The sequence below is a fragment of the Dipteris shenzhenensis genome, chromosome 25 (genome assembly GCF_047967505.1).
Source record: "Dipteris shenzhenensis isolate YYH24624 ecotype China chromosome 25, Dip_SZ_1.0, whole genome shotgun sequence".
NCBI lineage: Eukaryota > Viridiplantae > Streptophyta > Polypodiopsida > Gleicheniales > Dipteridaceae > Dipteris > Dipteris shenzhenensis.
The window spans coordinates 16,530,733-16,555,332 of record NC_141620.1 but is presented as its reverse complement, the minus strand read 5'-3'; the positions used below and the strand labels follow the sequence as shown (position 1 = coordinate 16,555,332).

The window sequence follows — 24,600 nt, the reverse complement described above, 5'->3', positions numbered from 1 at the left end:
AGGAACACTTCTTACCTCCTGACGAAGCATCCCGAGCTTGGGATCAATATAGGAACCTTCGTCACAGAAATTTATCAGTGGCAGAATACACTGATAAGTTTCGAGAGAGTGTAATGAAGGTTGACGAACCCCTGCCTCAATCAATCCAAGTGAAAGATTTCATATTTGGATTGAATGATCGAATAAAAATGGAAGTTCGAGCTAAGTACGCGAACACGTTAGATGACGCAATAGCTATAGCCCTGAACTATGAGGATGCCAAGGGCAGCGAGCCAAGTGGGTTTGCACAGGTCGGAACCCAGTATGGGTATCCGAAGAAATCTGGGTTTAAGAAGAAGTGGGCTAGTAGAGGGAGTGGTTCACAGCCGAGTGGTCAAACCAAGCAGGTGAGACCGGCTGAAACTCCTAAACCAAGTACCACCATTGGAGTGAAAAGGAAAGTAACCCCAATGGCAGCCCGGGCTTGGTCTAAGTCTCCCTTGAACCCAGAACAAAGGGAAAAAGCGAAGAGAGAAGGCTTATGTTTTGGTTGCCTTCAGCCTCATCAGTGGAAGGATTGTCCACGTAACAAAGATCGTCGGATGGCTGAGATGGTGATCTCAGAGTGCGACGTGGAGATGGAGGGAAGTCCCAGAGCGGAAGAGATGCAGATTCAGCTACGGGATCCTCTCAAAGGTTAGTACCTTGTTTGTTATGTGTGTATGTTGCTAAGTTAGTGACGAGTGCACCTGATAACATCCTATCTAAGCCCGCAGCAACGGGGTATACGGCCTTTAATGATACGGAGTTAATTAAAATGAAAGGGCAAGTGGCCAATCATGATGTCATGGTGTTGTTTGACTCGGCGTCAACTCACAATGTGATTAACTCCAAGCTCGTGAAGAGGCTGAATTTAAAGACAAGTCCATCTGACTATGCGTATACAGTCAGGATGGCAGATGGAAGTTCAACTGAAGTATGGGACCAAAGGGTTACCCAGTTGGAGCTTCGAATTCAGGACTATGCTGAGAAGCTTTATTTTGAAATGACCAAGCTTGCTCATGCAGATATAGCCTTGGGTATGGCGTGGCATTCTAGGAAGAATCCAGCCATTGATTGGAAAAAGCACGTATATCAATTCAAGATGAATGATGTGCTTTATGTCTTGCGAGGTGAAAAAGATATACCTCAGGGACCGTTGGTTTCCGTGATGGAAATCCGAAAAGCTCAAGTAGAGTTTTTATTCCTTTGCACAGCATCAGTAGAGCCGGTTGATGATTCTTCGGCTAGCACTGATGTTACGCAAAGTGGTGAGATGGCCAAGCTGGCTAATCTTATAACAGAGGAGTTCTCTAAATGTTTTAGGGATGAACTACCTTATGGGTTACCTCCAAAGCAGAAAGTTCAACATAAGATTGAACTGATCTCGGGGGCAGAACCTGTAAATAGACCTCCCTATAGAATGAGTTTTATTGAAGAGGCGGAGGTGCGTAGACAACTGGAAGAATACCTCAAGTTGGGGCAGATTCAACCAAGTTTCTCACCTTTTGCTTCACCAGTGATATTAAAGAAGAAAAAGGATGATACGTTTCGCCTCTGTATAGATTACAGAGCATTGAATAATATCACTGCTAAGCATAAGTATCCGATGGCTCGGATTGATGATTTGCTAGATGCATTACATGGAGCCGTGATTTTCAGTAAGATTGATCTTAAGTGTGGCTACCATCAAATCCGGATTAGAGCCGAGGATGTGCATAAAACCGCTTTCAGAAGCAGGTTTGGTCATTATGAGTTTTTGGTAATGCCCTTCAGACTTACCAATGCTCCAGCGACCTTCGTCATGCTTATGAACGATTTACTACGTCCGTATATCGAAAAGTTCGTAGTACATTTTATTGACGATATCTTGATATTCAGTAAAAGTATTACTGAGCATCGTGAACACTTAAGAGTAGTGTTCAGTACTTTGAGGAAAGCCAGTCTTTATGTAAATAAAAAGAAAACTATACTGTGTATGGTTAGGCTTGAATATTTAGGGTTCATAATTACTCCACAGGGGGTAGAAATGGATCCGAAGAAAGTGGCTGCGATACTAACTTGGCCAATCCCTCAGAGTCTGACCACGTTGCGATCATTCTTGGGATTTGTCCAGTTTTATAGAAGGCATATCAAAGGATATTCCGGAATAGTATCGCCATTGACTGATCTGACCTCAGATAAAGTACCTTTTATTTGGGGACAGAATCAACAAGAAAGTTTTAACACCATAAAACAAGCTGTGGTCTCAGGACCGGTGTTAAAAATAGTTGATCCCGAAAAACCATTATTCCTAGAAACCGATGCAAGTGGCATCGCGGTAGGAGCAGTTCTCCTTCAAGAGGGAAGGCCAGTAGCCTTTGAAAGCAAGAAGCTTTCTCCCTCTCAAAGGAATTGGCCAACTCATGAATTGGAGTTGTATGCTGTTATCGATGCTTTGAAAACATGGAGGCATTATTTGTATGGTTCAGAGTTTTATGTGGATGTGGATCATGATACTCTGAAACATTTTTGTAAACAGCCTGACTTGAGGAGCCGCCAAGCTAGGTGGGCAGAGCTCATGTAGGAGTTTAATCTAACGATTCGGTACCGAAGAGGAAAAGACAATAAGGTTGCTGATGCGTTGTCTCGCATTATGCACAACCTGAGTTTCACGGTATTAGAGAGTGCTCTAATGACCGAGATAAGAGAAACTCAAAAAGTGGACGAGTTTGTCCAGAGCTTATGGCCTAAAGCTCATGTGTTAAAACCCGGGGAAAATGAAAAGGATGACCTGGCATCAAGAAAAGGCTAAACTTATGCAAGATATACCATAAGTGATGGTATGCTGAAAAGAAATGGCAAGGTTGTAGTACCTAGTCAGAATGATCTCAGGCAGAGAGTCATTCGACAGTGCCATGATAGCCCGTGTGCGGGACATCTAGGGGTTGAGAAGACATATGATCTCGTGAAGCGAGATTTCTTTTGGCCAAAGATGAAAAAGCATATTCATGAATATGTGACACGGTGTTTCTCGTGTCAGGTAAGTAAGGCCGAGCGGGTGAAGCCACCCGAACTTTTACAGCCCTTGGAAATACCACTAAGTAAGTGGGAGAGCATTTCCATGGACTTTATTGTAGGGCTGCCTACGACACAAGGAGGGTATGATTCTATCCTTGTGGTGGTTGATCGTCTAACCAAGATGGCTCACTTCATTCCGACTAAAGAGTCTGTTAGTGCCCCGCAAGTGGCGGATTTGTTCATCAGACATATATTTCGTCTGCATGGATTGCCTAGATCCATAGTGTTAGACAGAGATGTCAGATTTACCGGTCATTTTTGGACAGCGGTATTTGAGACACTAAGGACTGAGTTGGGAATGAGTAGTGGGGATCATCCTGAGACGGATGGTCAGACGGAGAGAGTCAAGAGGATATGCTGAGGGCATATGTGTCATTGAGGCAACATACGTGGGACAAGTGGTTGCCATTGTTGGAGTTTGACTACAATGATAGAAAACATTCCTCTATCGGGTTCAGTCCGTTTGAGCTGAACTATGGTTATAGACCAGCCAATCCAACTATAGTTGGATTACCTCAGAAAGTGCCTAGTGCCGCGAACTTTGTAGTTCAGGTGCGGGAGATGCTAGCACTTGCGAGAGCTAATATCCGCCAGGCTATGGATAGAGCCAAGGTGTATGCGGATGAAAACCGGTCTATAAGAGTATTTAAGGAAGGAGAAAAAGTTTTTCTCAGAGTTCCTTCGCACTCGAAGTCGCTGACTTCAGGAGAGTGTGCTAAGTTATCACCTCGATACTGTGAGCCGTGGTTAATTCTAAAGAGAATAGGCAGTGTAGCCTATAAATTAGAATTGCCACAGGGATGTAAGGTGCACCCGGTTTTTCATGTTTCGCGCTTAAAGAAATTTTTACATACACGTGACTCACTAATCGAAGGTGTGGTTTTGTTTCAGGAGATAGAGGATATTGCAAGGCACAAACCAACAAGAATCCTGGACCGAGGAACAATGCAAATACGAAATCGGAAGATACCCACGGTGTTGGTTGCATGGCATGGTCAGCGTCTATCCGAAGCTACCTGGGAATCCGTATATCAGTTGCGGAGAGTGTTCCCAGATTTTATCATCGAGGACGCTGATGTCTGAAGAGGGAAGGATTGTTACGCTCTAGCCGAGGTAGCATGACCTCGGAAGAATCAGTCAACATTTCCCTTAAAGGATCTATCTCTGTAATATATGTGTTTGCGCTTCATGTAAATGATCGGGAGGGATTTAATGTCAAGGTCCTAGGTGAGGGTTGAGAGCACCAGACTAGGTAGCTCTAAGGCCAAGGGCCTAATGCAAAGGTTGTGCCTAGGGGCAAAGAATTTAATGCATCCCAAGAGAGGGGTGAAATATTGCATTAGGAAGGCCCTATATGGATGGCATGTGGCATCTAGATCTATCTAGGGAATTGGGGCTTGCTGAGGCTAGTGAGAGAAGAGGAGTTTCACGTAATGATTTTTTTGGAAGGAATATCTCTGTCTGCTTGTTAGCCTCAGCAAGAATTGGCTGGGAGGTGATTCATGATGCTGCTCCCGTGATACGAAGTAGAGATAAGGAAAGAGTGCTTTACAGAATCCAGAAACATGCCCAAACCCATCCTCTAAGCACATAGTGCAGTTTCAATCTCATGATAGTCATTCACAAGGTTGAAACCATAAACTCCATCATGCATAGCAAGGACTAGCTACTATGACATCCCCACTAAAATCATCAACACCCAACAAGGGGTGTAGACCATAGTATAACATATGCTCTCACACATACAAATCCACACACCCACACATACTTGAGCATTCACTTATACAAAGGTCTACGAACTGAGTTTCTGTGGGCACTCTGGAGGTGAAGGGCTAACAAAGGCTAGCACTATAGGAGAAGGCTAATCAAAAAGTAGTCCACATCGTCTTCATTCAAGATACAACTGCTTGTGAAGACCATGTAGCAGGCTAAACTAAACGCCTCCACTTTCTCTCAATGGATCAGCCACTCTTTGGTACTGGGCTTTGGAGATACATGGTATGATGCCAAAGACTTGGCTGGTACTTAAAAGACACTTGCAAGAATACTTCATATCACTTCAGTTTGAGACAAAGATACTCATAGAATAAGATAAGTTCAAATAGAGAGAAGGAGAGACTATTCAGGAGAACACGGATCAATTTTGGACCACACTCTTGAAGGTAAAAACTCTCAAAAGATGTCACAAGAGGAACACGACGGTAAGTATCATAGTGGTTTGTATAGAACCTTCCAAACTGAAATAAAATGTTTCAGCCCTAAAACTTTAAAGGAGATGGAGGAAGGTTTGCCTCAAGATGGGATAGACCGGCGTTTTGAAAGAAGAGGGATATATTCCAAATAAATAAACCGGGTTTTCTACCGGAAAGGGAAATTTCAAGCCCAATTCAAATCGCAGAGGTTTTAGACTGTCAGTCACAAAACACAGCAGCTGGTTGGAAGCAACTGGATCAACAAACCATAAAGAGATATGAGAGAGAGGGCTTGTGTGTAGCTCAAAATGGGGCCATGGCATACGACAAAATGATTTCCTATTAGATTGGGTTCTACTAATGTACAAATGTGGCACTAAAGATGAGCATGGCACCTTAGTGTTGTTGGAGATCAACATCTCCTGATGTCACATTAGAGAGAGGATGTCCATTTCACGAGCGACCGGGAACGAGCCAAAGTGAGCCAAAGTCTAAATCGAGCAACTGGGCAATGAAAAATGTCTATCTAAATTTGTTTCATGATAACTAATAAAAGACGAAAAATATTCCCATGCATTGCTATAGAGCATGGACAAGCACATGTTTAACAATGGAAGAAAGCTCCAAGTTAAAAATATTCACCCAAAAGCATTGAAAGATACTTACTTTACATTGTGTTTAAGGAAAGATACATTTGGGATTGATAGTGCATCCTAGATATGAAATCACTCGCACAACAATCCGCAAAATCTCTTCCACTAAAAGAAAGTTCTACTATACATTTTGGTTTGGCAGTGCATTGTAGATACAGAATCACTAGCAATGATCTGCCAAAACTATTCCACTAAAAGAAAGCTCTTACCCTAGATCCCTTGCAATAAAAACAAAACTTTTTATTTATGCATAATTTGACCTTTTGGGCACTTGAAATGAGCTCAGAAGGCCCAAAAACCCTAGAAACGACTGTAAACATGGGTACCTTTCAATGATGTTTCAAAACCCCCTCTGGAGAAGAAGTGCATCTGTTTCTAGCCAAAGCAGCCTGCGCCAAGGCGGGCTGCTTTGGCTAGAAACAGATTCACTTCTTCTCAGGGGGGTTTTTGAGAAATTACCAAAAGGTACCCATGTTTACAATCAATTCTAAGGTTTTTGGGCCTTCTAAGCTCATTTCTGGTGTCTAAAAGGCCAAAATATGCATCAATCAAAAGTTGTGTTTTAATTGCAAGGGATTTTGAGAGTATATGTGGATATATATTTACTTATTTATTTATTTATTCATTCATTCACTCATTTATTTATTCATTTATTTATTTTAAATCTCATATGCAATCCTTGATATCCCAACCATGGGATATATGAAGAAATTGATAGACACTTTTTGTATGGCACAAAATTATAGCATGATAAACCACCATTACTAAAATACATATGCAATCAGCCTAACCTCTTTGCCCATAAGGCTTGAGGGTTAAAAATCATCTAGTCATACTAGAAAGAGTACTACTTTGACCATCTCTTGCAATTTGGAAGACAAATATTCTAGGGGTCCATAATGTCAATTATGTTCCCCCTTGCTCGTTGTTTGGGGTACCTCCATTAGAGAGAGAGGGTCTTGCTTGTGGGTGTGCAAGCCCAAGCGTGAGGCTAGGGCAAATGAGAGAGGGCCTGTGTTGTGGGTGTGCCTGCCCCTCTTGTGAGGAATAGGTAGAGTAGGGTTTGGCAGGATGCTCAGTGCGGGAGAGCGTGCCGGCCATGTAGAGGCTGTTCAGGGCCTTCCTGAGGCCTGCTTTGTTGCCGCGTGGCAGCTCCTATTGAGGCACCTAGGGAGTCGGCTGGTGCAGGTCTCGTATGAGCAGGAGGGCAAAGGGTGGTTGGCTGGTGCAGCTCCCTATGGAGGGCTCAGGGTAGTTGGCCCTAGGGCCCTGCTTATCGGCTGGCAGGCCCACACTTTAGGGCCTTGTACAGCCCTATATAGGAGGCTGTTGGGTCAGCCCTGTAGGCTGCTGGTCGGCCCAGCCCCTTGCTGGCCAACTAGGGGGCTGGCGGCTATTTATAGGCCCCCCCCACTTGAGCATTTCATCACACATTCCAGGCCCTGGCAGAGGAGCAGAGCCAGCCCAGTCTTGCATGTGTGGGCAGGGTAGTGGAGCAGTTCATCCACTCCCTTGTGCTCCCTTCACTTGGTTGTTGAGCTGTGTGTTCCAAGCTCTCGAGCAGCCCGTTGTTTCCGAGGTTTTCCGCGGGGTTTTCTCTAGAGATCACTTGCATTTCTCTTGTGCCTTTCTCTCCTTCTCAGTGTGGTGTGTGTGTGAGGCATGCTATCTCTCTCTCTCTTCCGTTCATTTCCTCTGCACTTCTCACATGGTATCAGAGCCACGGTTGGCTTGAGACCCGAGGGACGGAAGGAGTGGTGAGCCAACACATAGAGAGGAGGATTAGGGTGCTGTTCAGAGGTGTCTTTGAGGAGAAGCGTGTGCGAGGAGTGGACTGTTCGGGTGACCAGCAAAGGGTGACTTTGAAGGGTGTTTTCAGATCAGAGAGGAGGTTTCCCGAGGGATGGAAATCGAGGTGTCAAGGTACATTGGGCTGTCAGCCCCCTCATCCTCGTCTTCAAGCTTCCCTTTCCTTCAATCCTCAGTTCCTTCCATCCCATCCACCTTCTCTTTCAGTTCCTCATTCTCTTCACTCCGAAATGGCGACTTTGCCCGAGATGGCAGGGAACAAGACTAGAATTCTAGTGTTGCCCACATTCCCAATTGACGGGCAGTTGGATGGGCTCAATTATGGCGTTTGGTGGGTGATGATGGAATCTGTGTTACAGTCATATGACATGGCAGATTTCATCTTGATAGGTGTTGCCCGACCAAATCCCCTGGCAAAGGACCTTGACATCCTGGCTTAAAAGGAGGCCAAGACTCTGTCCCAGCTGTGGGACCGTGTTAATGCCAAGGTTAGATCATTTTATTTCTTAACTGTACTCCTTAGGTGATTAATCACGTGAAGCACATGACAGTGGCCAAAAGTATATGGAGCATTTGGCATCCATGTATAACCGAACCTCTCTCATGAAGAGGGTCTCACTGGAGTTCCAGATGAGGTTGTTGGATCCCAATAAGTCTTCATCGATGCAGGACCACATCAACAAGTTACAGGAACTTCAGCGAGAGATCCTCTAGGCGGGGAAGCAGATTTCATTAGAGGACATGGCCATAACTCTCTTTTCCCAACTATCCTCTCAGTACGGGGCCTTCTATTCATCCTTGATCACCAGTGGTAGGGTGAATGAGTTGACCTAGGAGGAATTGATCCCCATGGTGCTTGACCAAGATGAGTGCTTCGTCGATCGTACCTACGACAGTCATCCTGAGGCTTTGACAGCTGATCAAAAAGGAAGAAAGCAGTTGATAGCTGTGGAACGAGAAGCTCTCACGGCGTCCAATACGTGTACCGATGTGGCCAAAAAGGTCATTATTGGCGTCAGTGTCCCCAAAGGAACGCAAAGGGGTCCAATAACCAGGTGGCCAATAGTGTGACTGCTGTGACCACGTATACTCCAGCCTTCTAGTAGCACGAGGCAAGCGCTGCCAGTAAGCTTTTCGGATCCAGATGGAGGATTGCTTTGTCTGTGGCAGCTAGACCTACCGATCGGGTGCACCGAGCAGGGAGTCATTTACCAAGGCAAGCTATCAGGCAAGACCTTAAGCCACGAGGAGTTGTCCCCGCTGACTCAGGTGGTAGTGTGTTACCAGTTTCTATTTTGTTTGAACGTTATGACCTAGTAGATCCAGAAGGGGTCTCCTAGTGTTCTGCTACTGCAGATACTGTCTGATGCTACTGGAGATCCAGATGGGTTAGTAGATTGCTAGTGCGGGAACACAGACGCATTTGATTGATCCTTGTGAGCTGTTATATGCCCGTTGTCATTGGAACACTGAACTTCATTGTTCTGGCGACAGTGTATCAGTCTGGACTTGAGAGGGGGCTTAAGAGGGGGCTATCTAGCGCTCTGCGATACAGGTGCCCATGCAGGGAAGCAGACCTTGTACTGGAGTCAGTATCAGTTGGATTATTGTTCCAGGATCCTCCGTTGGAGCCATGCACTAGTACCAGCAATTAAATTGTTGTACCAGATGACCCAGTGTACCATAACCAGACCAAAGGAGTGTAGGAGGAACAGCTCCAGGTTTCCAATGATCGTGCTAAGGCGGTTCGTGCCACGCGGGAGCTTCTTCGACAGTACCTGTGGCGGTCTTCAACGGTGGAGCATCACACAACGGATTCCTCCAGTTGTTCCAGCGGCACAGCCATCTCCCTGGTGTCTCTGTTCCATCCAGAAGCTGAGAGGGGTTGTTGGAGGTCAACATCTCCTGATGTCACCTTAGAGAGAGAGGGTGTGCCCGCCCAGTGTGAGGCTAGGGCAAATGAGAGAGGGCCTGTGTTGTGGTGTCCCTGCCCATCTTGTGAGGCATAGATAGAGTAGGGTTTGGCAGGATGCTCAGTGCAGGAGAGCGTGCCGCCATGTAGAGGCTGTTCAGGGCCTTCTTGAGGCCTGCTTTGTTGCCACATGGAAGCTCCTATTGAGGCGCCTAGGGAGTCAGTTGGTGCATGTCTCTTATGAGCAAGAGAGCAAAGGGCGGTTGACTAGTGCAGTTCCCTATGGAGGGCTAGGGGCAGTCGGCCCTAGGGCCCTACCTATCGGCTGGCTGGCCCACACTTTAGGGCCTTGTACAGCCCTATATAGGAGGCTGGTGGGTCAGCCCTGTAGGCTGTTGGATCGGCCCTGTAGGCTGCTGATCAGCCAAGCCCTTGCTGGCCGACTAGGGGGCTGGGGGATATTTATAGGTCCCCCCCACTTGAGCATTTCCTCAACATTCCAGGGCCTGGCAGAGGAGCAGAGCCAGCCCAGTCTTGCATGTGTGGAGCAGTTCATCCACTCCCTTGTGCTCCCTTCACTTGGTTGTTGAGCTGTGTATTTCCGAGATTTTCCCCAATTGTAGCGAGGTTTTCTCCAGAGATCACTTGCAATTCTCATGTGCCTTTCTCTCCTTCTCAATGTGATGTGTGTGTGAGGCGTGCTCTCTCTCTCTCTCTCTCTCTCTCTCTCTCTCTCTCTTCCGTTCATTTCCGCTGCACTTCTCACAAGTGCATGGGACATGCATGTGACATTCCTCTTCCAAGCTTTGAGGTCATGGACTGGCATATGTGGATCCGGGACAAGAAATCACACCGGATATGACTTCCCATAAGTCATGAGCCACAACCAGGCTCTTGGACTTCAGCTTCCAAAGTGGACAGTTGGTCCCATCTAGCTTTGAAGACAACTCACCAAGTGTTCGGAATGCTTGGGCTGCCATTGATCTGTCTAAAGTTGCTGTCCAAAAAATACAACAAGGAGAGAGAGAGAGAGAGAGAGAGAGAATTACAACTTGCAGACAAACAACTCCACAAACCTAAACTGAAAAATAGGCAAAAAAGATTGAGCAGAATGCTGGAAATATATTCCTGATTGCTGTCCTGGAAACAGCAGGACTACAAGCCTGATATCTGCTCTAGAAAGTGGAAGGGGGAGTAGCGAAACAGTTGCCAAAACAGTAGTGTTATCTCCTAAGTATGCACAAGATGTGAAGGCTTCAGTTGATGGAGAGAAGGGGCAAGGGGCAGGGCTCCTGGTTGACCCGCAAGCCAGTCAGCCTGCTGGTCAACATGGTCAGTAAAACCAGACTAGACTGACCTGGTCAGCCTGTTTGACCAGGCCGACCAGCCGGTTGGCTCCCCCTATAAAAGATATGCCCTTTGTCATCCATTTCCACAGACCTACCCTCCTTAGGACTGGGCCTAGGGCAGCCCTAGCCCCCCTGATCCCAACAAAAAGGAAATAAAAGAAGGAAAACCTCTCCCCTGGTGCTCCCCTTTTGTCCCCGAATGGGACACACGTGACGGATGACATTCTATACTAGGACTGCTTTTAATGACCTCGCAGGTATGATGTTGCCTCATTCATCGCCTTGCTGGGCACATGCACGCAAAAGGTTACGGCTACTAACAATTAGTGCAACCAATAGACTACAAAGAGTTGAATCAAAATCAAGATCACTCTCTGAGCCAAGGTAGAAGCCAATCTTGGTGGCTTGCTCCTACGTTGAGTGTGTATCTCCCAAAACTCTCCCTACTTGCTCTGATACAAATTGAAGGAGACAATGCCAAAGAGAGGGGAACTAGAAGTGGAGGAAGCACACACAATATTACAAGAGAGGCACACAACTAAAGGTGAAGTACTTGGGCTGCATCAGGTGACTTGGCACCCAAACAACTAAAATCCAATCCAGCTAACTCCCTACTGTAGAAGTAATAAAACCACAGTTACATTAACAATAATATCCTTCAAAAAAATTTGTGGGCAGATTCATGCACACCATCCACCACGATGCAGTTCACTTGCCGAAATCCAAGATTCAAGAGACTTGGAAGAGAAGCGGTTAAAAATAGTTAGATGGAGGTTCATTTAAGGACACCTCCAAGCCAAAAATGGTAAAGGAACAGTATGGCTAAGGGAAGTAGGCAAAATGTCACAAGGAAGCAGGTGTTTGTTGGATGCAATGCAATGGAAGAAGACAAGTGTACTTGCAATGGATAATGAGAAAGTATAGTATGGCCAATATATGGCCCAACAAACTTAGGACTAAGTGTCCCAAGTGAACTAACTAGGTCTAACCTCTAGGTGTCCCAAATGGACCAAGTGTCTTGACTAGCCTACAAGGCCATACTAGGGCAACAAGGCCCCCTCCATGGTATGCCTGAAGTACGTTGGATACATCTCAAGAATTCCTGGGAACGAAATCATGGTTGCACATGTTCATACGGGATGGATATGGCAAGTACAAGGAGAGCAAAATCACGTGACAAAAAGTACCAAGTGTAAAACTTGCCGAAAAGCTTCAAACTTGGGTCGCAGGAGAGCGTTCGTGAGGAGATCTGCTAGTTTATCCTCCGTCAAAACGCAGAACAACTTTACATCTCCAGCTGACAGTTGCTCTCGAACATAGTGATATTGAACCTCAATGTGCTTGGTACGTGCATGAAACACATGATTTCGTGCAATGGTCAAAGCACTCTAGCTGTCAATGTAGATGGTAGTCGATGAGGTCTGACAGACATCAAGATCTGCAAGTAGCTTACGGAGCCAGACACACTCCACACTAGTTGTAAAGGCTGGCCTATACTCAGCCTCACAACTAGAAGTAGCAACTGTAGGCTGCTTCTTGCTTAACCAAGAAAGGCATGAAGAGCCAAGCATGAACCAATTGCCACTATGAGACACTGGCCCATATCTAACATGGGAAGTGATTTCTGCAAATCAGCCTAGAAAGCTGCAATTTGCTAAGTATCTAGCCAGTAATAAGCATCTCGTTCACATAAAGAATTAAGATGAGCAAATCTACTCCTCTTCTGGACATAAAGAGTTGCTTCTGTGGTGCTATTTTGAAATCCACGGCATATCAAATGTGTATGTGTTTTGGTATACCATGCCCGGGGTGCATGCCTTAATCCACAAATGGCCTTTTTCAGCCGGCATACCTTATTTTCAGACCCCTAATGTCAAGTCGTTGAACCTCCCAATGCATGTGTGATGCAATAGCTATAATACATCGTATGGTAGTGATGTATGATGTGGGAGAAAAGGTTTCCTGCAAGTCAATGCGATGTTGCTGAGCACATCCTTTCGCAATAAGGCGGACTTTGTAGCAGTCTACACTGCCATCAGCTTTCCATTTCAACTCGTAAACTCCCATGTCCCATTTTGCTGAATAGAATCAAGTTCAGATTTCATGGCATCCATCCATTCCCTACTGCCAAAAGCATCCTTACGGCATAAAGGTTCTTCATTGCAAGCTGTGGCAATCAAAGCCACATTCAAAAAATTGCCATGCATCTGCCTCTGTGCACCTCTTATGCGAGCAGCCAAGGGTTCAGCCTGCTTACTGTCCCTTAGAGTATATAAAAGCCACCTAGGGACTGTTTTCTGCTGTCTACAAGTCAGCATCATCGGAACCACCTCCTGATCCATTGCAGTGCACCTAGCACTTAAAAATGAATCTTGATAAAATTCATTTGCTGCATTTTGCAATTCGAAGTGTAGTCTAGCTGTAGACTAGCACCGCCATAGAGGAGATCCAACTCCACCAAGCCAAGTCAGCTATTGGCGCATTACCCGATTAGTTCCCACCGGCAGCAGTCCATGCGGTTCTATCATCAGTATACACAGTCACACATCTGACACCAGCTCAGTTCTCTTGGCATTCGGCAGTTCATCACAATCAGTGACACTTGGTAGAGTTATCCCTCTCGGATTCAAGATAGTTGCATTCTTCTTGCACGCACATATGCCACCCATGTAAAGTCACATATTGTTGACTATTTTTGGCATTGGTTCCTACACACATACATCAGCCTTGTACAGCCTCTTGGCTACTCCCGACACGCAATTGTCATCATTTTACTATAGGCTTGATCCTTGGCACACAGTTGTTCTTCTACCATGACTTAGTAACAACTTCCACATGACTTAGTTTTGACAGTTTAGCGTGAGCCCCCTAGTGGCCACTCTCACATAGTGTTTTCATAGGTAGACACTCTCACCGGTACACGGGTAAGCCTCTTGCACAGAGCACCAGACCGCCTCCAGCATGGAGTTATCCACATCACGCAATTGATGATACACCAGTCATGACTCTGGACGAGATCCGTGAGTGGAAAGAGAACCTTCTTCGACCATTCATTGCCACAGGGTATGTACCAGTCTACGATGCAGACTCGAGCCTCATTGGCCTTGATAGATCAGATGCAGATGTTTTAGATGTTAGCATGGAACAGCCCGCAGTTTCTGATCATGCACACTTGTCATCAGCACGAGGCACACTTCTCGGTAAGCCCTCAGTATGAGGCAGTCCCATCTACATCAACGCAAACTAATTCTAGTGATGTACAGCCATCACATTCATGCATGGATCTGACTCCGTTTACTGTCACATCAGATGCAGATACTCATCAGGAGTTCACCTATGATCATGCAGTTATTCAGCAGATAAGTCCTCAGTACGAGGCACTCACATCTCCAGCCGCATGCGAAGATTTATGCCACAGCACATTCAGCTCCTCAGGTGATACCATTCCAGCATCCATCATTGATGCTTTCACCTTTGACCAGAGCATATCTTGGGCTCAGTTCCCTTCAGCAGCTTTGATCAGCACATCAGTCTTTAGGACATTTCAGCATCGGCTCAATCATGCCGCATAGCACCACCCTTGGATCCAGTTATCATCACCACCTGTTCTGATCAGCAAATCGTTCCTCAACACGAGGATACCTATGCATTAGTGCAGTCCTGTCCCAGTGCAGTGGACATCATCAGGTTCAGCCATAGCACAACCTGGGGAGACTCAGTGTTTCATCATGCACTTAGGGTTGTCGTATACAGTCCATACATGATGCGGATCAGTGGTCGGATCCACGACTTCAGATCAGTCCCTACATCAGCATTCGGCATTGCATATGTCTCAGGGACATCTTATGCATTCTCAATGTTATTTCAGGCTTCTAGGCCTTCACACTGTTAGCTCCACCTCGAGCCTATGACAGATGCTACATCCCATGCCAATGGATGTTTAGCCATGCACACATCAAACGACCTTCAGCTCATGACAGTTGAGCATACAGGTTGGACAAGTTCCTATACCTTGTCAATTTTACAGGCCTCTTCTTCATCAGCACAGCAGTGTATCACACCTGCACCTTTGGCCCCAGAGTTTCAGCCCCTGGATCACTTTGTCCACACCGACTATGCAGTCTTCTATGATCTTGCATCATACAACAAAGATTATTCTACGACAGCATACCTCCGCCATTGCTGCCAGTTCTGTTCAGTTGGTGACACTCTTGTTTGTCACAACCTACTAGATTTGTTATCCACAGCTACACCGACTAGCCTCACATGCGGATGGCTCTTCTACAAAGCAGCTGCACAATCCACGGCGACTTATGACATGTTCAACTTTGACATGTTCAGCACGCAACCATACACACAGTTCTTCATGGAGTCATCTTTCGATCGACCAGTCTTTGATCCAGGTGGACTTCACTTTCTACAGATTTCCTTCCTCTTCCTTTCGGCCTATCTTCTGGGTTTTATTCCCAAAGGCAAAGGATGACCCACAACTTAAGAGGGGAAAATCCACGATATGTACAAGATCTCGTAAGTTGTACTCATTGTACATGCTTCCGCTACGTAGTCACTGTGCTCACATACGCACACACTACTCTGATTTCTTTTCAGTTTTGGATGCTAATAGCTATCATATGCACCAAACGAAATCCATAAACAGGTCTTGTACATGCACCCTCTACTTACCCAGTGCAATTTAAGAGGGGGTGTTAAAGATAGTATAAATTGCACTATTCACATAGCGCATAGGGGCAAACCCTAACCCTAACCCTAACCCTAAGGGGTTCACATGTATATCTTCATATTCATGTTCAATACAACTTAGTGTACAAGTAGCTATATCGTGTTCACTCCTCTCTCTCTCCCTCCCTCTCTCACTTCCGCTATCACAGCAAAGGACAGCACAATAGCATGAGCAGCCAGATCTGCTCTAGACATAGAACTCTAGCAAGGCAAAGCACAGAGCTCTAGTAATGAACTATGGGGGCAATTAGAGCGTGAACATTTGGGTTGAAACAGGCCACAATTGATTTTTCCAAAATGGTGACTTTAGCAGAACTAAACGACAGCTCCTCGTTGGCAGTGAAATTGAGCACAGGAGTCGAAAGTGGAGCAATAATAGTGCAAGTCGCGGGGAGCAGTCCAGAGCATGAACTTGCTCCGATACCACAATGGAATGGAAGACAACAAGTTGAGAATGCAATGTGTGTACTTGAGAAAGTACAATAAAATATATCGCCCAACCAACTTAGGACTAAGTGTCCTAAGTAAACTAACTAAGACTAACCTCTAGGTGTCGCAAATGAACCAAGTGTCCTAAGTAGCCTCTAAGGCCATATCAGGGCTAAATTAGCAAAAGTGCTTAGTAGCTCAATGCAAGGAGAACAGTTTGGAAAAATATTTGCCAGATGAGGAAGGCAAAGAAGGTTGTAGGGATGATTGTAACAATCAAGGAATGAGTAGGGACAGGTTCAAGCAGTGCTCAACATCGTGTTTCATGTTTCATTTCAGGGATGATAGTTATCGTGCTGCTAAAGCATCAAGGAGATGATGGCACTAATGGTGGGCAAGGCTGTAGTAGTCAAGGTAGAGGTTCAGCCCAAGCCTATAGTATGAACTTTAGCTTTCAAGGATGTGGTCATTCTATGGGTGTCTTTAAGGCCAGGATAGTCATACTCATTCACACAAGTTTGACAGAAGACTTCATCAATGATAAGGTTGTGGATAGTTCACACGGAAAAGGTTGAAATAAACCCACATGGCTGGATGGCATCTAAGCTTCCAAGCATGCCTCTTGTCGAAAGAAGATACAGAGGAGGATTCGTCATATGGTTCACAAGGAAAAGTGAAGCATGCCTGTGTCTTTTGTAAGCACTGAAAGCAGTGTTATCACACACATTTTCTGCATTCAAGCAGACGTTTTCTTGTTTCACACTATTTTTTGAAAATGCCAAATTAAATCTGATGATATAACAAGCGGTCTATCCTTTACTAGTCCTACTGTAGGCAAGGCAATGCTCATGTGTACTTTGTACTCTCTTGTTTCAAATATGTTTGATAACTCTTTATTTGTTACAATTCTGCCTTTAGAATTTCAATTCAATTGACATATCATTTTTTCTTTACAAGAACCTAGACACGCACACCTCAAAATCACAATTTTACTAGCATTTTGGCGTTGTTGAATATAAGTATCAATTTCTCATTAACCAAACATTGATACGGTTTCCAGCCATCTTGACCTGCCAAACCTATGATTAACACGATGACAAGGCTCAGCTCAATGCAAGCCCAACTAGGACCTAATAGCAAGGTTGTGGGCAAGCACAAGTGGGAAAGCAATGCTTATTCTACAATTCCAAGTTTTTCATGATGATTCTATCTTATTACCAGATGTTGATATAGACGAGGCTAGGATGTCTCGGATCTCCGCAGATAGACGAGCCCCAATCACATCTTATGGGCATGCACTATTGTGTTAGAAACATGGTGCGAGTGAGAGAGAGAGAGAGGTTAGGGAGTGAAGAAGTGATACTCAAATGAAGACATAATGAAGGCTTTCATTCATTCATCAAGTATATCATGACAAATGAAGTACAAGCCTTTATATAGGCTACAAACTCACACACTAGCACGTAGTGCATATGGGATAAGTCCCATGATGACACGTGGCACTTACACAAGACTCACACACATAGACTAGTACTAGATCACCTAGTACTACACACCAACACTTCAAACCAACACACTCTTTGACTATGATATCTTCAACACCCCCCTTCAGAGCAAAGAGTAGAGTAGACCAATCCCCCCTCCACCGCAATACTGCAAAGAGCAAGTCCAACTATGCAACACCTCCCATGTGATAGCGACTTCTCAGTCAGCTTGCGACCGGCAAGGGCAAACCATCACTCGTCACCCCCCCTTACTCTGAACTAGTAGTCAATACCATCAAACCAAAGTAAAAGACAATACCTTCATTTTTGGGGGACAACCCAGGGCAAAGTACCTCTTATTGACTCAAGATAAACACACATAGAACTAAGCATCATCTACCTCCTCAGAGAGGAATAGATCATGAAATATAGCAGACGAAGCTAGATGCTCAGGCCCAGTGGATGTAGCATAAATATTCTTGAGCTTGTCCAGGTTCTCCTTAGCTGAAGTAGTGAGGTCAAGTTGATGAAGCAATTTGTTGACCAACCTCACACCAATAAGCGCCAGTGATTTGTCATGATGTTCATCCCTAGTTGAAGGTAGAGTTGATGAGTCTTCACCACAAGGACGAGGCTCCATAGTGTCAGAATAGGAGCTCGAAATGCTGCAGTAGGTCCGAAATCAGCAAAGAGGTAGCTGTAGATGCTCCAAGTACAAAGATAGGTCTCGAAATTTGTGAAGCGTCTCAGCAAGACAGCTCCAAGGTACACCGAGGTGCTGTAGCAGGTGTGTAGGTGTACCAAAGCGCAACAGTAGGTCCCTGAAGTGAAAGGTGGCTCCCTAGAACAACTCCAACTGTTGTAGCAGGATACCACAATGAAAACGGCTGGTGTAGATGAGCTGGAAGCCAGGAACAGCCCCGAAAATACTGCTGTTGTAGGCAGTTCTGCAGCAGCACTCTTGAAGCAGCTCGAAAATGCAACAGCAGCCTCAAAACAAGTCGAAAAAGACTTTAAAAACCTATATTAGAGAATGCTGTCAGGTGGCCGACTTCACAGCAGCAGCAATAAAAAGGCAGTTTTGGCGTTGAAAACCTTCACACGTTGCAGGTACCTCTAAGAAGACGCGCCGGCCAGCAGGGAATAGATTGCCTAGTGCTCCAAGAGAGCTTGAATAGAGGCGGTGTGTGAAGATTTTTGAAAACCTCAAACTCGTCTGTACATATGTACATGTGTGATGTTCAACCAGTGTGTGTGCTTGTTGGCGTTCAATCAGATTTTGTGTGAGCAACTTTCGAGCACTTCATGGTATCCAGGGACGGGATGGTGTTCATCATATGTGGATGGTCAGTGGGCAATCAAATGCTAAACGACTGGTGGCATGCATTTGTGTGCACATAGTCAATGAATATGGTGCTAAGTGCTTCTAGCATGCATTGGTGTGTTAAAGAAGGGGATTTTGGGCATCCATGACCTTGGTGTAAAGTTTGAAGGAAGGTGGAAGAGTGGTAAAAAGCATGGGATGACGTGGCTATAATCAAAAAAGGTATCCATGCAGGTGGCTACGTGACGACGAGGCGAGGAGGTTCTGGATGGCGAGGTGGCGACTGCAAGAAGCATGCCAGAGGAAGGATATCGGGGTCCTGGGAGAGGAGCGGGAGTCTAGGAGCTACGTGAGGAGGGGCTCCTCTGGAAAGAAGAGAGGAGCAGGAGAGGCTCGTGTGGAGGAGAGGACACGTGAGCTGAGGAGGGGCTGTTGCCTGTCGAGGGGATTGCGACGACTACAAGAGGGAGCCTGTGAGTTCGTGAAGGGTGGTGGACACCCAAAGGATCTCAGACGACAGGGAGAGCACCGGAAGCGATGGGAGCTTCGTGAGCTCTGGAGCAAGGGAGAGGGTAGCTGTGGCGATGCGATTGCACGCTGCATGCTTCTGGAGGGAAGCCAAGAATGTACGTGGGAGAAGGAGCTTGGAGAGCAGAGAATATGACAATGCTGTAGGCCGGAGGTTCGTCAAGGGATCTGTTGCTTCGGGGAGCCTCTAAAGTTCAGAGGCCGTAGACAGGGAGAGGTCGTAATGGTGGAAGCAGTTGTGAGCTGGAAAAGGGATCGTAGGCTCGTAGCACAGGAGGTGGTGAGCTCAGAGGCAACGAGGAGATAGTCGGGGTGATATGTGAGTCAGGGAGTATCTTGCGAGACGTGGGCTAGAGTGCATGGAGTCCATGAGGCCGTGATGACGGGAATTCTGCTTGCTGGCCATCTTCACGTAACAGGTGAGGAGGAGGAGAGCCATAAGCGGGGAGCTTCGTGAGCGCTGTGAAGGCGGCAAAAAGAGAGCTGCTGTGAAGAAGACGACAAAGGTGGAGCTCCATGGTGACGAGCTAAATGGTACAGTCAGCGCTTACTGAAGTCTTGTGAAGACTTGGCTGTGAAATCGCTACTGTGTGGGCTGGGAGGATCACAGACGACGGGAGTTTAGTCGTGCATACACTGTGAATAGGAGACTAACATAGTGTGAAAGCCATAGTCTCATGTGTGCTCTATGAGAAAAAGAAGTCGCAGAGTAGCTTTCGTCATGTGAGGGGAGAAAGCCAACGAAGGAAAGTGGTCCTTGTAGAGATGTAATCTGTGCATGAAGGAGAGAGCGATCGAAAAGGAATAGGATGCTGCCATAGTAGAGATTGTGAGACATGGGCTGACCGCGTCTCTATCTGTGGAGGCCCGTGATAAGTTGGAGATTCCATTTCTAGCTTGGCAAGTGATGAACACTAATCCATAGCATGGGTTGGCTAAGCATAATGGCCAGTTTTTTTGTTGCAAGCTGAGTAGACAGTATGTTTTAGAAGATGAGTGCCAGTTTACATCGCCATTGCTTTGGGACATGGATGGACATAGAGCTTGGGTTGTGCATCTTGGTTGTGTGTTTGAGGGACTGAACCTCAAGGGGTGCCTTGATGACTCGTCTTAGAGGAGGAGCCCTGGTTGGTCATAAGGCTTCATCAATTGCTTGTGAACTATGATGCGGGAGCTTGACTCACCTCAACCTCAAAGAATTTTGAGGGGAGCTTGTGGATTGCAAACAGCTTGTATATGAGATGTGTGAAGGCCTTATGTGGTTGTGCATAGCAAATAGTTGTGGTTGTGGTGTATGCTCACAGAGATGAAATTATGTTTCATGGGTCATTTATGTGTTTACTGAACTTGATTTCAGTTAGTAAGAGAGCTTGTCTTGAGCTGTGTAATTCACTGGGTTCTTTCTGAGTTTCTTAGCTTCCAGTGGAAATGTGACCAGAGTGTGACGTGTGTCCGAAGGTATGTGAAGAGACAATGATGTTGAATGGATGCCTTTTGCCTTGTGATTGCGTTGTCTGGGTGTTTTAAATGTGGATGAGGGTGGCTGTGAAGGCGGGTTAGGCTCTACTACTTTTGTCCATCCAGCGGCTGGCTGTAAGGTCAGAAATGAATGCAAAATGGCTACAAGGAGAGGTAGAGCTAGAGGCGGCTAGTGAAGAAGTGATACTCAAATGAAGACATAATGAAGGCTTTCATTCATTTATCAAGTATATCATGACAAGTGAAGTACAAGCCTTTATATAGGCTACACACTCACACACTAGCACCTAGTGCATATGGGATAAGTCCCACGATGACACGTGGCACTCACACATAGACTAGTACTAGATCACCTAGTACTACACACCAACACTTCACACGAACACACTCTTTGACTATGATATCTCCAACATACTGGACATGGATAGGATACATGACCTTATCATCTATAATGGCCTGGACCGTTGGCCCTCCTCAGGCAGGTTCACTTGTTTCCCACATGGGGTAGATTCTCGCATAGTTGACTATCTCACGGGATCTCCTGCCTCCACTTTGCAGCTTGAGAGCTTTGGGAGCTGAAACAATATCCCAGAAAGTTTTTTCAGAAACTACACAGCAACAAACCTCAAGAGATGAAGGCACAATGGGAAGACATGGTACAATTTGTCAAAAGCCTCTATGAAAGGGATGGGGAAGAAAAGATCAACCAAAACTATACTATCAAAGCAACAAACGGAATCATAACGGAAGGAGACATAGAAAACAGCTTGAAAAAGCTAGCTAATGGGAAAGCTCCAGACACACAAGGGCTAGTAGCAGAGATGTTAAAATGAGGAGGTGAGAAAACAGGGAAAATACTTACCAGGCTTATGAATATGGCTCTAGAAGAAGGATTTCCATTAGATTGGCAAATAAGCTGGATTGTGCCAATCCATAAGGGGGGAGAAAGCAGGATGGCAAAAAATTATCGGACAATCATGGTAAGCAGGCTAATGGCAAAGTTATATGGCACTATCCTTGTCAAGCAGAAAATCAGCAAATGGGCGGAGGAATAGTGAGGCCACCATCCCAAGTAGGGTTTCGTCCCAAGCACTCAACGGTTGATCATCTAGTTGCCATAAGGAAGGAATCAAGGGTAAGAAAGAGGCTGTCTACTGCTATTTCATAAATTTCAAGAAAGGCTTCGACACAAAGCCGCGTAGGAGACTATGGGAAAAACTGGAAAAGCTTAAAGTCCCTCAAGAGCTCAGAGAAGCCACATACCGCCTCTATGAGAAGGTTCTAGCTAGTGGATGGGTCATGCTTCAAGGGAAAAGCCGTAATAAGGAGTCACATAGGAATTAAACAAGGCTGCTTCCTCTCACCGACATTCTTTGGTCTTTTTATTAATGAGTTGGAAGAAGTTGGAAGAATGAATGAGGATATACTGCAAGGGAGGTGTTCAGATTGCAGGGTACGCTTTGTTAATGCTTATCTATGCAGATGATGTGGTATTCTTCGCAAGGAACAAGGAGAGCCTGCAATCACATTTGGATGCACTAAGAAAGTTCTACAAACACTCAGGAATGCAGGTGAATATAGACAAGAAAAGGTAATGGTCATCAAGACATGTAACAAACAAGTGGATGTCACATTTGAGGGAGAGCCCCTAGAAACAGTTAACTCTTATAAATATTTAGGACTGGATTTTACAGATAACTACAAATGGAATGCATGTGTGGAAAGGAGGATTCTAGGGGGCTTGAAGGCTCTTTATAGCTTCCAAAATAAATGCAGGAAGGCGCACTTGTGGAATTGTACACCATGCTTGTACAAACAGTAATCCTTTACGGATGTCCCACTTGGACACCTGGACTGTCTAGGGTATACTGGGAAAGAATAGAAACTTTACACAAACATTTCCTAATAGAGGAATTAGGGATAAGGCAAAGACACCCTACGCCATCCTACTGGCTCAAACAGGTATGATACCTCTAGAAGGGGAAGCATTATGTCGATTCATGGCTTACCTCAACAAAGTAGAGAAGATGGATGCCAATAGGATACCACACAAGGTGATGGAAACTACGTGAATCACTGGTTGGCACAGAGAGGGAATAAAGTGGATGGAATCATGGGGTATATCAGCCGCTGATATACCAGAAGATGCATGTGAAATAAGAGAGATTGTGACACAGAAAATGCTACACAAATCGTGGCATAACCGGCTAACAAAAACGCAGTTTTATAAGCAGGAAAATTGACCAATGGATAGATATGGAACGCAGAAATACCTCGGGGAAGACATATCAACATTTGAAAGGCATCTAATCTGCAAAATCAGAACTAGTTCACATGATCTTGAGGTAGAGAGGCGTAGATGGGCTAGGCCCAGGATCTCTCTCTCTCTCTGTCTCACATTCTCTCAGACCCCTCAATCGCCAGCAACCACCATCCTCTTCAGGTGGGATCACTTTGAATAGAGCACTCGCACTCACTCGAGCACAACGTCCTTGACTACCCAGGCCACGCCCCAAGCGCCCTTTCCATGGACAGATTTGGACCATCATTGTGCGGCATCGAAGGCATCTGCCGAGACGTGCTGACCTCTCTATCCTAGCATCATGATGGATATAGTGGGATGAGCGGGAGAGAGAGCAGTATCTTAGATAGTTTATATCTGTGTTGTCTTTCTCTTCATTTCATTTCTACCCCTAGGTAAAATAGAGTTGATTTCAGTATTGTCTTTTCTCTTTCACTGATGAGACTTCATCAGTTACAGATGTATTGGTTTTAGTCTCATAGGCCACTTTGGCCTCTTGTAGACGTTTAATATACCTCTCTCTCTCTCTCTCTCTCTCTAACAAAGTGTGTTGTCCCATGACATCTTAGAGTTTATAAAGTTCGCTATTTTCATTTCCAAATAATAATGCTTGGAAAGCAGGTAAACAAATTCATACAACATAAAAGAGGAGACGCGGGAAAATGATTAGACGTGCCCGCCTGCTAGTAGCATGCTGGCGTAGAAAAGATTCATGTTGGACAGGGCTAAAGAGGTTGTAGAGAGGAAGGATATCTATTTACAACCTGGAATCTGCATATGTAGTGCGTTTCACCATAAGCAGCTCGCATTTGTTGCACTAGACTGCCAGCAGGCGTACGCGGGATGAAATAGACACTAAGAGCGATATGTGCAAGAATCCTATCCGGCCGGAACAGGCAAAGATACCATGAAATTATTGCCCCCCAGTCGTGACCTACTACAAAAGCCTGTCAGAAAAGATCAGCACATTGTCAAAAAACGATCTTGGAAAACATGAACGGACAAATCTTATTCGTTGACCTTCAAGTTTACATGCCTGTGGTGCCGCCAGCGCATCAAGAAGTCCAATTAAGTCACCCACAATATGCAATGCTGTGTATTTTTCTACACCAAGTGGAACCTCGGTATTACCATAACCTCGTAAGTCGGGAGCAACGACGTGGAAACCGGCCTGGGCTAGAAGAGGGATTTGATGCCGCCACGAATACCATGTTTCAGGGAAACCGTGTAGAAGTAACACCGTAGGACCTGTGGATCGAGCGGTTGAGAACTCCCCACTTGAAGAAAACGTTTGAGAATCAACGAAAAGCAGCGCGAAAGA

At 45.5% G+C, this 24,600-nt stretch overlaps 1 protein-coding gene across 1 annotated transcript in view; it reads right to left on the bottom strand.

Annotated features, from left to right (window-relative positions):
* The window catches only part of LOC147885519 (epoxide hydrolase 3-like), a 30,306-nt gene that overhangs the window by 5,382 nt on the left and 324 nt on the right, over positions 1 to 24,600 (bottom strand). Inside the window, exons 2-3 of the mRNA XM_087396565.1 lie at positions 24,316 to 24,527; positions 24,044 to 24,226 (exon numbers count right to left, since the gene is read on the bottom strand). Coding sequence (XP_087252691.1) covers positions 24,044 to 24,226; positions 24,316 to 24,527 — 395 coding nt within the window. The remainder of the gene's footprint in view (positions 1 to 24,043; positions 24,227 to 24,315; positions 24,528 to 24,600) is intronic.